The sequence below is a fragment of the Antrostomus carolinensis genome, unplaced genomic scaffold (genome assembly GCF_000700745.2).
Source record: "Antrostomus carolinensis isolate BGI_N321 unplaced genomic scaffold, ASM70074v2 scaffold24985, whole genome shotgun sequence".
NCBI lineage: Eukaryota > Metazoa > Chordata > Aves > Caprimulgiformes > Caprimulgidae > Antrostomus > Antrostomus carolinensis.
The window spans coordinates 21,768-38,614 of NW_010318795.1; the positions used below are offsets into that span (position 1 = coordinate 21,768).

A 16,847-nucleotide genomic window follows, 5' to 3' on the forward strand; every position below is an offset into this window, starting at 1 on the left:
GCACTAAATAGTGCTTGCTGTTTTGCTCTTATTCTTTCCCTGCTGCAAACACACATGTATGGTCACTCTTAATCTTATTTAAACAGCCTTCCTGTTCAATTTGAGATTAACGCTTTCCTATCTAGCTTCAGAGACTTAATACACAATATATTAGGACTCTTGATAAGTGTGGTAAATCAAAATCATCCAAACAATGGGGTGATGTTGGGATGACTCAGACATTGAGTGCATTGTGTAGCTGCTTGAAATATTTGAAGCCTTGGAGGAGTTTTTGGTTTCTCTGCAGTGTTTTTGGTTGGTGTTTCCCCTGCACCCCCAGCAGTGAAGTACAAAATCATTACTGGAAACAGGAAAGTCCAATAAAAAGTCACAGTTTTCTGTCATTAGCTGTGACTTGAGCTTTTAGAAGTTGTATCTGTTCAGTAATCTGAAGCAGGAAGGTTTTGCTTCATCCTGGATTAGAAAGGATGAAACAATTCACAAATGATTTCCAGGTGCTTGAGGTCTTTAATTTCTCCTGGACAGATACTCTTGCTCAGTTTTGAGCTTGTTGACTTTTTCTTTAGAGGTAATTTAGGAAGAATGGCTCAGGCATGCTCACTAATTGTGCATTAAATTAAAATATTTCACTGTTTTTCTCCCTCATGATGTGTGTCCATTCCTGTGCTGCTTACTCAATTTGAGGCTTTCTGAGCTTCCTTGGATTTTAATAATAATCCTAAAAGCTGGTTTGTTAATGTTTCCCGTTCTAGGCAGTTTCTGAAGGATCCTTGGAATGATTAATTGAGGATTTAGTTTGGTCAAAATAGCTGCTTCTACACTTGAGGTTGGCAAACTGAGGAAGTGGGCTCTACATTTGGTTGGTGAATTGTCTTTTTACTTGTTAGGACAGAATTACCAACTGATAAGTAATCTGCTCTACATTGTGGACGAGATTTGTTTGAGTTGCTTCTTTGGAAAATTCCAGAAATGATATTTTGAGCCACTGGGAAAGGTGTATAAACAATGAAGAAGGACCAAAATGCTTTTTTGAATACTACAATTCTTTGTTCAGCCCTTGGAAACATCAGGAGATTGTTCCACTTGTGTAAACATTCTGATTTACTTGCTCTCTGCTTAGGCGGCAGATCAACACGATTCCAAAAACTTGCACAGAAACCTTTTGGGTCTGGTGAAATAAAGACGCTCTTTGTTCACTGCCATGATTGACTTGCTGCTCTAGAGTAGGTGACATGTTTTGCCTACCAAGCATGTTTTATAAGCAGAGTTTATATAAAGTTCACGGTACATTAAAATAGATAGCCTCTTCTGTACTAATAAAATACCTCTTATTCTATTATTGGAAACAAATTGAATACAGAATTGCTTTCAGGTTCACAGTGGGCCTTCTGGAACTAAGTCATTGGATTACAGTTTGGGGTTTTTTTTTGCTTGTTTGGGTTGATGAAGCTGTTTTATTTCCTTATTCCATGGACTTGTTGACAATGGTGAAAATTCAGTGCAAGCCTTTCTCTAATATTTCAGAAAACTTGCTGTGACTGTGTGTGTGGTTCTTGAGCATTCACTGAAAAGTGTGGAAGGTCCCCAAAGTGTGAAAATGTTTTTTAATACCTGTCACTGAGTTTTTCTTATTTCAGGCATTGCTTTCCTTTGAAGGGGCAAAAGGCATTTGGGATCTGTCAGATGTCTTTATTTGTCTGTCTTTGCTGCACAGTGTAACCTGCCTGTTTGCATTTGCACTGGGCATCTTTCATAAGTGCCACTCAGTTTTTCAAACCCATGCGAATCCTGCTGTATGTGACAGGTGAATTACTCAAAATAGAAAATACTGGTGTAATAAATATTGACTAAAAATTCTGAAATGGTGATTTTTATCTTTAGAAACCCACTAGGAAACAAGTTAGGTTTGTGTTGAGTCTCTTGTGAGATGATTAATCGACAGCAGTGTGTGTCTGCCACTGGTTAAGAACTGCCTGGGAGCTTCATGTGTCTCCTTCTCACCCAGTGAACTGGGAGCACATTACTTTTATCTCAGAGTTTTGATAATGCTTAATGTCTTTCCCCTCATTATCCCATTCTCTGTCAAAGCTAGACACCTTGTTTTGATTCCTTTTGGTTCTTCAGGTTCCTGTCTCCATGTCTACCATGGGAAAATCTAGTTTTACTTGAATCTAGGGAAGTTAGTGTCCGGGCCTTGTGCTGCTGTTGATTTCTTTGGAGCACTGAAAGTGAAGATGCCTCATTGAAGCAATACATAAAAAGTTTAGAGCAGGTTGTGAAAATAAAGATCACATGCAGAAGAAAAAGCAACCTTGACAGCAGTTGCAAGAAACCAGACAGTAGTTGCAGGGTCTGGGAGAAGTGTCGGGAGGTTTTGAGGACTCGTGGGAAAGCAGACGGCCCTGTTGGCGTGTGCGGATGGGTCACTGAGCAGAAGCCTCTCCAGTTTGGTGGAATTTTTAAGATCACAGGCTTGGTTTGGGGTAGTGTGTTTGGTTTCTTTGAGGTAGGGATCCAGCTGTCCAGTCATTCTGTGTTGGATTCACAGCGTTTCACTCAACCTGCTGCAAAACACTTTCCATTTTCCCTCAGTGATGTACGTGCGCAACAACACTAAATGGATTTCAGGTTGTGTAGGTGGGGTTTTTGGTTTGGTTTTGGTTTATTTTACTCTTTGCTTTTTGATCACTGAAAACCATTTCGTGGAAGTATTTTTTAGTCTCGGATGTTAACAAGTGTCTGAAGAGATATTTAAGTGGAACTAACGGACAACTGTATACATCTGTGCCAAGAAGTACATTTAAAATCTCCAGTAACCCCTGAGCTGTCCATCCCAGGTCATGCAAGAGGGAGAAACTCAGTACAGGGACTGCAGGTACGCTGCAGGAATGCAGGTACACACTTCTGTCTTGTTTTGTACTTTGTCAGGATAATGGCTTCATCTTGGGTGTTTCATGTTGCCCTGTAGTGTTTTAAGATCTCAGCACTTGAAATGTCACGCTTCATCTTGGTGTCAAAGATGTCTCAAGATGCCTGAGGGGAGGAGAGAGACAAATCTGATCTCCAGGGCATCCCCAGAACTTTGTGGAAGTCTGTTAACAGATAATGCTATCTAACTGTATCCTGTGAGGGGTATGGTTATCAGATAAGGTTTTGGTGGTTATTTATCTCCCATACTGGTGTTTGAAGAAGGCATTGAAATGAATTCAGCGGTATGCATCACATTTCCAAACACCACTGGTGACAGTAGAGCACTGTCCATCTGTTTAACCCACAGCTATTCCTCCCTAATGCTCTTTGCCTCGAGAATGGATCATTTCCAAGCTTCTGGGCAGTGAGAGCAGCCCTCTGTGTTTGCAAGACTCCCACCTAGAGACTGTAGCAAAAATAGCACAGCAGGGAGGAGGCAGAGAGAAGACAGCACGCTCTGTGGATGCTCTTTTGCCCGTTGCGGTGCTGAAGGACTAAAATAACCACACACGTAACTACCACGGGAATTATCGTTATGATTTGAAGAGAAAAGGATAACATTGATTATTATATATATTTTTTTTGGTAACGAGGGTGTTGATACAGATGAAAATACACAAGCAAATCAGTGCACTGCAGAAGATGAAATGCTTCCCCTGTCAATTCTCAAACACTATTAAATCCACCCAGTTCAACACCAGTGCCTTGATGTCTGTCTCTTTCTTTGACCAAGGTATGGGAATACAATATTCTTAACGGTGAGTTACTGGATTTAAAATGTATCATTGGTTGCTTTGCTCTTCAGTACTGATTTTTGTATAAAATGTGCATTTCAGCCCTGGTTTGGGACTAGTTAAACAGAATTTTTCTGCCTACTTTTTTAGTGTGTTTGTTTTGTCCTTGGAAAGGGAATGATCTAAGATAATAGTACAGAAGGCACACGGGATTCTATAGCTGTATTTGAGTTGAAAAACTAATTAATAATTTTCTGTTGTGATTGCTGATAAGGAATTTATTTTGTTTCTCATTTAGAATTGATTCAAGTACTTGGAAAGATCTTCTGCAGAGTGTCAGTCAGGCACTGGAGGGTTTTGTGTACCTTGTCCCCACTGGCTGAGCCTGCTGGACTTTTTGGAGGTGTGGGGATGTTACACTGGAAGTTGGTTCACACGGTTGAGTCTATCGACAAAGCAGGACTTGTATCAGCTTGGAGATCACTGATGTCAAGCTTGATGATCTTGAAAGTGAAAATAAATGCAGAAAGTAAATGTCTAGAACGGTTACAGACAAGTAGTTGGCTTTCTGCTATATATGAGACTCATAATTATAAATACAATGTGTATTACAACACAGACCTAAGAAAATTGAGGTTTTATCCCTTATTTTAAGGCTTTTCTGGCTATTGTTGCTGTCTGTTCTAATCACAAGGCTTCAAGACAAAAGCTTTTGACCTTGTAAAACTTTTCAGTGACTTTCACCAAAGAAGTACTGTGAATTTATCCATCTATTCTTAGATGGATATATAAGATTTTAAGGCAAATTTTTCTTCGCTGTTCTCCTTCCACATGCATGTACACATTTAGATCTGCTAATAACTTGCTGTGTTGTCTTCTTTGTTTTAAGACTGGCATAGCTTGCAGTGTTAAATCTCTCCATTTTCAAAATGGTAATTGTTCTGTATACTTCTCACTATTGAGAGGTGAGTTATCTTGTTCTTCAATTAAGTGATAACTTCCTTAAGGTCTTGTCCTGTCAGAGGATTACAACAGCGTGGTTTGCATTGCATGGAATAGTCAAAATTGGATTGCTTGGCTTGCACTTCACCCTTTCTGCATACTGGATTTGATTAATTTTATGTTATCTTATGCCCTGTTCACCTGTGAAAGGTACATGCTGAATGTCACATCTCCATCTGAATGGTGTGCGGTCTTAAGTCCTGTAGATGTGAGATAAATCACTTAATCTTGTTCACAAACACATGAATGAACAGCTAAAGGAACTGCTACCTTCCAGGAAAAATAAAATGTGCACTCAAATCAAGGTTTTTCTGTGTGTAATCTGGATCTTGGCTTATCTACATACAAGTTACATCACATTTATGTCCTTAACACAATGTTCTTGAGAAATTTCAGCCTGTGTGTGTTTCGGCAGTGCCAGATAATCCTGGCAGGGGAGGTCGGTGGAGATAGGCTAATCTTGAGTTTATACTTTGTTAATCTGGAGTTTATCCTTTGTTATGTGGCAGTTTGTGCTGTATATATAGAAAACACAACTGAGCTGTACGTGCCCGTTGGTGCCAAGAATCTGACTCAGCATCTTTTGCCTCCGTTTGAGGGTTTTGCAGCTGAGCTTGGCCTGCTTGTCGAGGCGTCTTCGCATCGCGCGGCTTCAGATGGATGCGCTGCACGCTCGGCGCTGCTGAGTAATGCAGTTATTAAAGAACAGCTTGCTCATGTCCTCAGAGGCCACCACCCATGTGTTTGGGACAACCCGAGAGTGATGTCAGCTTCATTTTGGTATTAAAATGAATAAGAGGAAAATCCTGCATGTTTCACTTCTTCAAAATGAAGTAACCCTGTTGCTGTCTGTGATAAGAGCTTCCGGGATGCTCTGCACAGCAGTGCCTGTTTAAATTCAGACTGAGAAGCTTTTGTTTAGCAGGAGCTTCCTGTCTGTAGAGCAGGTACCAGACCTTTATTAACTCTAAAACAGAGAATGAAGAAACCACCCACTAGGAAACACGGATATATTGTTTATCTACATTAGCCTGATGTGAAAGTGATGTAGCCTGAAGATTTGCATTTGTAAAAATCATAGGTACTTTCTTCTGCAGAAAATGAGAATTACATAGTTGTGTTGCAGTTTGGAGTTGGTGTTTGAAGAATGGTTTGACTTCTGATTCTACTGTTTGAAATTGAGGGGCACGTGTGCATTTGAAAACACAAACTGGTGTGATTTAGCTTAAATTGTGATTTGTGCTTTTTCTTTTTCCTATATAAACAGCTTAATTTGATACCAGACACAACTGGGTTTTTATCAGTGTGTATTCAAAATGTAATTTTAGCACTCAGTATAAAAATACTTGTGGTAATGTGAAACTTCCTTACCCAGAAGAGATACTCAGATTTTTTAGAGACAGTCACTGAATCTATTTCCTAATTTTCAGTAGCTGTTTTTGTTCCACATCCTTGCATTCCTTAGACACTGATGTCTGAATGTCTCCACTCTAATATGTTTTGTCCTTAAGTTGTCAAATGTGTACCAAGTCCTTAAAAAAAATCTAAAAAAGCTTTGAGATCATAAAGATAATGATTGTATCTAAATCTTCTACCAGAAAGAATGGAGAAAATAAAGGTAGGAATATGTACATGCTCAGTCTCTGCTGTTACAGTGCATACTGAAAATCCATTTCTAAACTATTCTGCAGTAGCAGTCATAACAGAAAAACAGCTCTAAGAAGTGATGTTATAAAACCTTTAAAAACAATTTAGTGCACAACACAACTTGTAACTCTGGCACAGTGAACTCGTAACAGGTTTTCAAATGTATGGCTTTAAAAAAATGACTTCTGTATTTTTGTTGAAGTTCCTACTTGTATTTTAGAACGTAAGTACACTTGAAGTTTTTTGTTGTTTTTTGGGTTTTCAAATGTATGGCTTTAAAAAATGACTTCTGTATTTTTGTAGTTCCTTGTATTTTAGAATGTAAGTACACTTGAAGTTTTTTGTTGTTTTTTTACTTATAATCATAGCTTTCTTGGACAGTTAGTATTTAGAAGAATTAGTAACTTCTGGGGTTTATTTTTGTTCCTCTGCAGCGGATATAATTTCTACAGTAGAATTTAACCATTCTGGAGAGTTGTTAGCAACAGGAGACAAAGGAGGTAGAGTTGTCATCTTTCAACAGGAGCAGGAGGTGAGTGCCAACTATTTAGAAGTGTATTTCATGTTCTCTATTTCCTATTCATCCTCTTTTTAAAGAAAAGGAGTATGCTTCTATAAAGACTCTACACAAAGTGCATGCCTGTGTAGTAAGTGATTAAAATACTGAAATTTAAGAGTGAAGAAATTGAGAACTTTGTGACACTGTGGTCTAAAGAGTGTTCAAAGTGAAAACAAAACGGGGGTAGGACATAAAGACCTGGGGAAGATGAAGTTGGTTGGTTTACAGTGACTCTGCTTGGCTGTGATTATTTCAGATTTCACTGTAGTTGAGGAAATAAAGTTGCCCTTAAATGAGTGTCACTCACTGTGACATGAGATGTCCTTTTCCATTCTGGTATCAATCAGGTAAAATCACAGGATCATAGTAGCAAAGGTACCTTTTCATTTTTTATGTGTTCTTTTGGTCTTTGCAGAATTCTACAGACAATTCCTCTCATGCTAGGAAAGGGCTCTGCTCCCAGGTTAAGGGTGGGAAAGTTGAGATGGAGTGCTTGATTCTTAACTAAGGCTGTAGTTAGAAGTTGACTTGGTTAGAATTTATTTCAGTGAGAGGATAAAAAGGCACTTCTGTCATTTCACTGCCTAGAAAACTCATGCTGTTACTTCCTTCCTTAGTGTTTAATTTGATTTCAATTCTAAAAACCCTAAACAGTAAGATTTACACACTTCCCAAAAGTAGTTGCTTTCTGCTGGTGCTCAGGCAATGCCAGAGCAGCACCTTCTCCTCAGGAATAAATCCCTGTGGTCAGTTGGTGCCATCTAGTGGGATGTTCCTGACTGAGGAGCCTCTGCCTGAGTTTCTCTGGCCAGAGTCTGAGATGAGGGTACCATGTAGAGCATCCCTGTGATAATCTTCCTGTAGTTTCAGGCACAAACTCTTCTTTAAGAGACAGTCTCTTGCCTTGAATAGCTAATTGCCTGTTCTCAAGTGAGTTGTCTTTAAATAACTAATTTTTGATGCGTAACCCATGGCTCGTAGCCTTATGATCTGTGAATCTGGGTATAGCAAGAACCACCTTGGTTATCAGATTAATTTGTACAGAATTGGTTTTGGCATAATTTCACTCCTTGGTGTTCAGGGAATGAACGATGGGGACTGGATTTCCTAATGAATTAGTAGTTACTCCACATGCACAACTGTCTAGAGCAAGTTTTAAATGGAAGAGTATCTGAAAGACATTTGTTTAAGTATTTTGGTTGGATTTATGTGCCACCTTCTCACACTCTGCATTCCAGAGTGCTTTACAAAACCTGTACATTTAGGAAGAAAACCACTAAAACACAAGTGCTCTGTAGAGTTAGAGGACCTTGTGTAGCTTTACCCACCACTGAAATGCTGCCATCTCTGGGTTGGAATGTGGCAGCCCTTCTGCAATGCCAAGCAAGTGACATAAGTATCAGGCAGGAAATGAACACAGTATCTAATTGAAACCAAAGGAGGAATTTGCGTAGGCAGCCTGTAATTACCTAAATTGGAATTTAACATAAGGCACTTGGGCCAACACCTCTTCTTGTTTTGATTTTTTTTTTTCAAGTGCCATGAGATGGTCTGATTTAAATTTTGCTCTTATCCCAAGGATGGATTTCATATATTATTATTTTTATATATTATTTTAGTCCTGTAGAGTCTTACTAGAATACACAAGAAGTATATTTAAGACTTAATCATTGTGGTAAGTATGGAGTTGAAGGAAAGTTTCCCTGGATCGTGACCAGCATTTCCTAAAGCACAATAGATCCACTTTAGAAGTGGCCTGTTCTAGGCAGTGACCCTGCTCAGCTTGTTCGGTCCGACTGAAACCGAGAACAAAGTTCCTTCCATTCTCTAGGGTGGGAAAGCCAGGGTAATTGATAGGTGTGGTACAGTCCTCTAGTGACAAATGGTATTTCTAGGCATTTCTTCCACTTTTCCCTCCCCCACAGCTTATTGTAAAATGCAAGAATTCCTGGCAGCTATTAATGTCAGGGTATGAAGCAAGAGAAAATGATGCGAGGAATGTGACAAATGTGGGCTAGCGAGGATCGTATCAAGTATGTTTTAGTGAGGTAGTAAGGGATGAAATGAATGGATGGATGAGACACACGAGGGAAGGAAGGAAGGAGCAAAGTCCCTAGTCAAGAACATATCACAGGAAAGGCATCTGATGGTGCAACCTCTTGAAGTGGGTGTAACAGGAATATATCTCAAAATTGAGCTTGAATTAATTTCAGGTACACCTAGTGAGTGCTTTTTCAGAACTGGTTCAAGTTTTCTGTCACTTTACCCATTGGAGGGAATTTAACGTGGTTCAATCTTACTGCTAAGAAGCCACTGACTAAAACACAGCTTTTAGAAAGAGGAATCATACAAGTTTAGAGGTTTTTTGGTTTTCCAAACAGTTCCATCATAGCTAAAAAAAACCCAAACCAAAACAACAGCTAAAAAACAACTCAACTCTGTCCCAGCTAAAAACCAGGACAACTGCAGGTGTGACTTTAATGTCAAAGATGTATTCAGCAGAGGTTTTAAGCTTCTTTTTCACCCCATTCCCTCCAGAATGAAGAAGAAAAAGCTTCTTAAGCAGTTGAGAAGGTCTGAGGGAATGTGGAGGTTATAAACCAGAATAATGGAGCTGCTTGTATAAATTTGGAGGTAACATGTAGGATTCCATACTGTGCCTCACAAACTGAGCTCACCCACAGGGTAGATTTGCCATACGTGTGGCTGTGTAGTTCTCTTGGGGAATATAATCCTTAAAAAACAAAGGTGGAAAAAATAAAGATGAGAGAATGATGAAGACTTTTTTAGGGTTTTTTAAAAAACCTAAACTTACCATGCCTAGAATGTTGAGGCAAAATGTTAGTTTGTAAGTCCAGTTGCTGGGAATTTAAATGAGAACTTGCTGGAGATGTTATTCATGTGGCTGAGGGGAGCTTCTGAAAACTTGAGGAATCAAAATTTGCTGCGATAACTGTCTCTTCTCTGATGCTTTCTTAGCCAAAATAGTAGAAACTCTAATCAAGTTCTTGCAAAAGAGATGATCCTCATTTCGTCTGTTCTACAGGCTCGTTAAAATCAGGCAAGTCATACCCCAAAGGATACTCGCGGCAAATCTGGCCTAGGCAGCAATAGAGCGTAGAAGTCTTAACCTGTTCTGATGCTAATTAGCAGCCTGCCTGTGTATCCTGCTGCATAAAGATCTAGTTCTGGCTTCTGCTTGCAGCCTTGAAAAGCATTCTGTACGTTGCATACATATCTTGATCATTTAATTCTCTTTTTAGAACAAAACCCAGTCTCACAGTAGGGGCGAATACAATGTTTACAGTACCTTTCAAAGCCATGAACCAGAGTTTGACTACTTGAAAAGTTTAGAAATTGAAGAGAAGATCAACAAAATTAGGTGGTTACCCCAGAAAAATGCTGCTCAGTTTTTATTGTCTACAAATGGTAAGTTAAGACTTAACTATTAATTTTGCCCAGTAACCTGTTGTTACCTAGGTTTGCTGTTAGGATTTTGTGTAATCCTGGCCACTTTCAGAAAGGCTGGATGCAGGTTGGTTTGAAATGCCAGTATCTGGAACAGTTTAACTGTCCTGCTGCTCTGGCTGACCTGGACACAAGTCCCACAGCATGGGATGGTCTGTTAGTCACTTCTGATTTGGTTGCTTTATAGCAGAGGAGCTTAGCTAAGCTGTCATTCACCTTCATCTGTGTATCACTAACTGTGTGCGAGCTTTAATTAGTCATTCATAACGATACTGATTCGAACTGAAACTTGCTATAACTCTTATAAAAAGAACAAACTGTGGAGGAGGGTTTTTTAATGCTTTTTATCTTGTCTTGCTTTCTCCCAGCAGTATTTTTGTCTTTTTGGGTACACGTAGGTGGTCTTGTCTTGTTTGAAGGTGTCATGTTAAAGTGCATCAGCTGTGGAGACGAGTGTCTTTGCTAGAGCTTTGGTTTGAAACTGTGGCTGTTTTATTTCAGATAAAACAATAAAGTTATGGAAAATCAGTGAAAGGGACAAAAGACCAGAGGGTTATAATTTAAAGGAAGAAGATGGACGGTATAGGGATCCTACTACAGTTACAACACTACGGGTGAGTAGTTCCCTCTGAATTAGCCACACTCAAGTGAGTCCTCCTTTCCTTTCTCCCCAGCTAACAGGTTAGCCTGTGGCTCAGTCAGTAGCTACCCCATCAGATTATTAACTTTACATTTCCTGTGATGCCAGTTGACAGACACATTTACTTTTGAGGTGATTTTGAGATCTTTTAATCAGCTTGGTGTATTGAAGGACTGTGATTATTGGTGCTAATGTGTTTGTAGTACATTTGCATCTCAAACTTCCATTGCTTTGTGTTTTGCAGGTGCCAGTGTTCAGGCCCATGGACCTCATGGTTGAAGCTAGTCCACGAAGAATATTTGCCAATGCTCACACGTATCACATCAATTCCATCTCCATTAATAGCGATTATGAAACGTACTTATCCGCAGATGACTTGCGGATTAACCTGTGGCACCTAGAAATTACAGACAGAAGTTTTAGTATCTTTTTTTTCCATTTTGTGTGATGGGAACAGTTCAGTTAAAACAAAACTGATGGATTTTATTTCCTTTCATGAAAAGCTTTTTGTATAGAATGTTTCTCCCTATCCTGGTTATTTCTCTCTAGTAGTTGTAAAGGGTTTTACTCGTGGAGAGGTAGCTCAGCATGAGCACTATAAGGAGTAGGAGTCATTTGTACGGTGAAAACCGACTCTTCTAAAGGAGGAAAAGTTTAAGATTTTGAGTGAGATGAGCAGTTCTGGAAAGCAGCATTACAGTAAACTATGTGTGAAAATTTTCTTCACTTGCAGTAAGAAGCAAGTCAGAGGAGTACCATCCTTATCTCAATGTTTATTCTTTTTTCCTTCTAACCTGACCATCAGCCCCTCTTGCATCTGCACCTACTCATGTTGCAGACAGTAGGATCACAGGAGTATGTGATTCAGTCCTGTTATTGGGATTAGAGACAAATTTGTGGACAAATCAGCAGGATCCCAAGTAAAAACCACATACTTTCTTCACAATGTAATAGTCTAATGAGGAATAAAATTCTGTGTGAAAAAACCTGGGTGACATATATGCAGTATAGAATTAATTACTGCTGGAGTGGATCAAAAAAATTAAACAGGCTTTTGCTGTTAAAAGAATTAACTTCAAACTGATAGAGAATGCAGTGTTACAGTCTTGCTTTCTAGATAAATTGTGGGACTTGATTTTAACTTGTATCCAGTATGTGACCGGGTCCCACATAAAGCATTGTCCTGAAAAAGCATTGCTGAATACATGGAAATAATAGGTTTTGAAAACTGCTGAAAATTTCTTAACAAAATGCTGTAGATATTGTAGATATTAAGCCTGCCAACATGGAAGAGCTCACGGAGGTGATAACGGCTGCAGAGTTCCACCCAAACAGCTGTAACACGTTTGTGTACAGCAGCAGTAAAGGAACGATTCGCCTCTGTGACATGAGAGCATCAGCACTCTGTGACAGACACTCAAAGTGTGAGTTCTCTCCTGGGTTTATTGTCTCTATATGAAATGATGCTGTTAGATGCAACTTAGCACTTAATAAGAATATATTAAATGCTGAATTGTGTGTGTATATATTTGTATTGGATTCCTGTATTATATTGGATAGATCTAAAATCTAAATAAATCTTCAAATTAGATTGATATGTTGCCAGGCTAAAAGCAGTGAATGAAATGATGAGCAGCTTAAGCTGGGGAGTCTGCCTGGACAATGGGACTAGGAATGGCTTTCTACAGACTTCAGGAAGTCAAATAGTACCTGAGTTTGGTCTGTACGTGATGCCCGAAGTCTTACACGTGTGAATGAGGACTCCAGATTTTAGCAAGTAGTTCATTTATTTAGAAGCTGACCCTGACTTGCTACGAAAATAAAATATTTCAGAGTATGGCAATTGTATTAAGGCTTTCTTGTTGAAAGGTATTTTATGTAAAGCAGCAGACTAGCCCAATGTGGCTAGCTTACTGAGAAAATGTTCACCTAATTTTGGTGTATCTTGTATTGGAAGAGTCATGAACTTACCTCTTGAAATGCCTTATTTTTATATCTTATGTTCATACAGTGTTTGAAGAACCAGAAGATCCTAGCAACAGATCATTTTTCTCTGAAATCATCTCTTCCATATCCGATGTCAAATTTAGCCATAGTGGTCGATATATGATGACTAGAGATTACCTGTCAGTGAAGATCTGGGATTTAAATATGGAAAACAGACCTGTGGAAACATACCAGGTATTCAGTGAAGATGATGTAGGCCAGGAATTAAAACCTGGAAAGATGTTAAGTCTTATTAATAGTCTTGATGTGGCAGGTAATTTTTTTGTCTATAGATCACTATGTCCAGGCAAAGAATCGGTGAGATTTGTGGGTTCCACACACATGCTAAAGGGTCTTGCTATTTGCAGGCTGATTGCAGAACCCTAAACTATGTTTGGGTATGAAAGCCTTCCTCTTACACGATGGAAATGTGGTAATCTTTCAGCCATGAGATAGCACCTCTCTTAAAATTCTTCATTTGGCATTATGTTCTCCTGTTCTTTCCTGGAGAAAGTGGGAGGTAAAACATTTCCTTTGCAGAAAACCTTTTTAGGCAGCACTGAAAATTGCTGTGGTACTTTCTTGATAAGAAAATTTGTGAAGGGATCCTCTTCATCATACACGGGAGGAAGATCAGTCACCAAAGCATGATTGTTAGAAAGAAGCCAAGTCTGATCAATCCTTTCAGGTACTGAAAAGGGTAGTGAGGGTGTGACACCTGCTCAGAGAGGGAAAAGGCATTCTGAAGGATTGGCAGATTTTGGGAGATGTCTTTCCCACCTCGAGTGACTTGCTGCTATTTTAGTTCATTTGCAGTCTCTGTAGAGCACAATATTAATTCATTAATTCTGTTAATTTTGCTCTTTACCCATCCAGTCAGAGGAGGGAGCTGCGTGTGCTCCTGTGGATGGGGTGTAAGCGCTGGCAGATAAATTATTTCTGGAACAGAATTTATGAAGCCTATTTTACAGCAGTGCAAATTCAGTATTTATTGAGTTTCTCTAACATTTTTTTTTATTCCAGGTGCATGAATACCTCAGAAGTAAACTTTGTTCACTGTATGAGAACGATTGCATTTTTGACAAATTTGAATGCTGTTGGAATGGATCAGACAGGCAAGTTTAATTCTTCTCTATATGCACTTAAGACCTTTCCAAGTTATTCTTAAAATGGGCAACTTGAAGCATGACCTCAAAGAACTGTCTGGTGTTATTTGTGGACTGGCTTGGATAATATTTTAGTACCTCAGTAGACTTTTAACATATGTAGATTAGCTCTTAACCCTTGATGTTGTAGCACAGGATTAGAGAGAATTCCCTTGGTGTACTGGAGAGATGTAGAATTTGACTAGAAATTGACTTTTGTCACTTTGCCAGAGTGAAATACCAATTAAATGTTCCAGCCACTTAAACTGGAGGGATGCATGAAGCAGTAGGATTAGAGATGGTGAAATACTACTGGTACCCTGATCCATTAAGTTTATTAACCCTCGTGTTTATCTTCCTGGGTGTTGTGTTTTGGTTGTGGGTGGGTTTTGTTTTTTTCCTGTGTTGTTTGCGATGATCTGACTCTGGAGTGATTTGTATGGGAATAAGGCCTGTGTACTCAAACCTGTGGCCTGATTGAATGGCCTGTGTGTAAGAATCTGCATCAGGGCTGTTGGGGATCCCATGTGTGTGTTTTCCTTGTCAAAAAGGAGAACATTTGGGGAAAAACCTTCTAGGAATTTTCTTTCTTACAATGATTTGTCAAGTTTGCCTCACTCGGGCATGGTTGATTAGCCAATAATGCCACTCCAGACAGCTACTGCTTCTGTGTTAATTATGTCACTAACTGCTTATTTGCTGGAGATCTAAATCAGCTCTTTGTGTCCCCATCAGCATTGTCAGATGTAGCTTTTTTTTAAAAAAACAACCTTAATATCTGTCCAAGTATTTTTTTTTTTTTGAAGGAGAGGAAGAACAGGGAGACTTGTCCTGTCAAATACAGGAGTTTGTCTTACTGTAAAGCTCACATAGAATAAGGATCTCCTAGGAGGTATTATCACAAACTAGGTGTGGTGGTACCTAAATTCATGCCACTTGGAACTAAAATGGCACGGCTAAAAATCTGATGTATTTGCCTTTCATGAGCTCACTTCCCCATTCATGCTTGAGCAGCAAACTGAATGCTACTCAAACTGAAGTGCTTCAATAACAGCGTGTACATTAAGAGGGCCAGTTAAGGAAAAAGATACTTTTTTAAATCTATAAAACACTCGGATGTCTTAGTTTCACTTCAGGCTGTAGGTGTGGGCGAGGATACCTGCTTTCTGCTTATATAATAAGGCATGATCTTAGTTGGGACCCTGAGCTTTCCTAAGAGGAGAGGTTATTTCCAACTGACTCATTATCTTTCTTCCTTCCCCCTGCAGCATTGTCATGACAGGATCTTACAACAACTTCTTCAGAATGTTTGACAGAAACACAAAGCGAGACATCACCTTAGAGGCATCCCGGGAGAACAATAAACCCCGCACCGTTTTGAAGCCACGGAAAGTATGCGCGAGCGGTAAGCGAAAGAAGGATGAAATCAGTGTTGACAGCCTAGACTTCAACAAGAAGATTCTACACACAGCCTGGCATCCTAAAGAAAACATCATTGCTGTAGCTACTACAAACAACTTGTATATATTTCAAGACAAAATGAATTAGGGTTGGCATTCCTAACTGAAGAGTCCACTTCCTGCATAGTTGAAATAGTTGAATCTAGCATTTGTACCTGTAAACGAAAGAGAGTGAGAGGTCCATTATGGCACCCCCCTTTCCAGTGTTTAAAAACGTGCCATATGACAACACACTTTTATAGCTACATGGAGAAAGCTCTGTTGATCCGTCACTGCGTTCTTCTCCATGTCTGCTAGCCATTTAGGTGAGGTTAGGGCACTTTTTAATTTAAATGACTACTTGCACCATCTTGCCTAATGGACTAGATTGGACTGTATCAACATCGGTTTACTCCACTTTTTATGCCTTCCATTGTGATGACGTCAAACACAGGGAAAGCCTTCAATCATGCTATGGGATTTAATTGTGTAACCTCATTACTGTATCATTCGTGGCCCCCTTTTTTTATTAAATACAGCTCATTTCTTGCTGTGGCTTGTAGCATTCCTCCTCCTTCTGGCCTCCTGGACTCCCCCTTTCCCTTTCATCCCCCTCCACCTAGCCTTGGTGGTGGTGTATAGAAAAAACAAACAAAATAAAGCACATGAAATGGGTCCGTTTGGGGTCAGTGGTAAAGGGGGTCTGTGTTGCAACAAATGTTTTAATAAACAGTTGACTGTAATCACTCCTTGCCATGTCTGGCACCAAAAAAAAAGAGAAAATAAGGAAAAACAAACAAACTACTGAATAAAAGTGACAAAGAATGGAGAATCTGTTTTCTTTTTTTTAATCTACCTCTTTATACAAATACTCTGTGTTTTACCTTAGATGCATGAAAATAAAATGATGTTTTTGTAATGATTTTAACCAGTATTAATTATTTTTCATGGGAATGAAGTGAGGGAGGGATTTCACAAGCATCTGCATTCATTCATGAATGAGAAGAATACCAGCTGTAGCATGTGTTGACCACTTCCACTTCAAAACCATAAACTGCTGTCAGATTTTGCTCTAATCTGACCCGGTCAGTTCCTGTTCCAGTAGCCTTAAAGGCTCTTTTTTTTTAAACTGTTGCTTAAATTGGAATGGGAATAGAATTTTCAGGTTTTAAAATCCATTTTATGGGACTAATGTCTTAACGTTGAGTTTTGTCCTGGTTTCTTTAATGCCTTGGTTTAGGATACGATACCTTTAAT

The 16,847-nt window shown here is 39.2% G+C and overlaps 1 protein-coding gene across 1 annotated transcript in view; it reads left to right on the forward strand.

The window, feature by feature from the left end:
* Positions 1-16,419, forward strand: part of PPP2R2A (protein phosphatase 2 regulatory subunit Balpha) — a 36,790-nt gene extending 20,371 nt beyond the window's left edge. The window contains exons 3-10 of the mRNA XM_010169057.2: positions 6,788-6,885; positions 10,176-10,341; positions 10,882-10,994; positions 11,265-11,442; positions 12,280-12,444; positions 13,032-13,201; positions 14,030-14,121; positions 15,420-16,419. Coding sequence (XP_010167359.2) covers positions 6,788-6,885; positions 10,176-10,341; positions 10,882-10,994; positions 11,265-11,442; positions 12,280-12,444; positions 13,032-13,201; positions 14,030-14,121; positions 15,420-15,699 — 1,262 coding nt within the window. The 3' untranslated portion in view covers positions 15,700-16,419. The remainder of the gene's footprint in view (positions 1-6,787; positions 6,886-10,175; positions 10,342-10,881; positions 10,995-11,264; positions 11,443-12,279; positions 12,445-13,031; positions 13,202-14,029; positions 14,122-15,419) is intronic.
* The last annotated feature ends 428 nt before the right edge of the window (positions 16,420-16,847 follow it).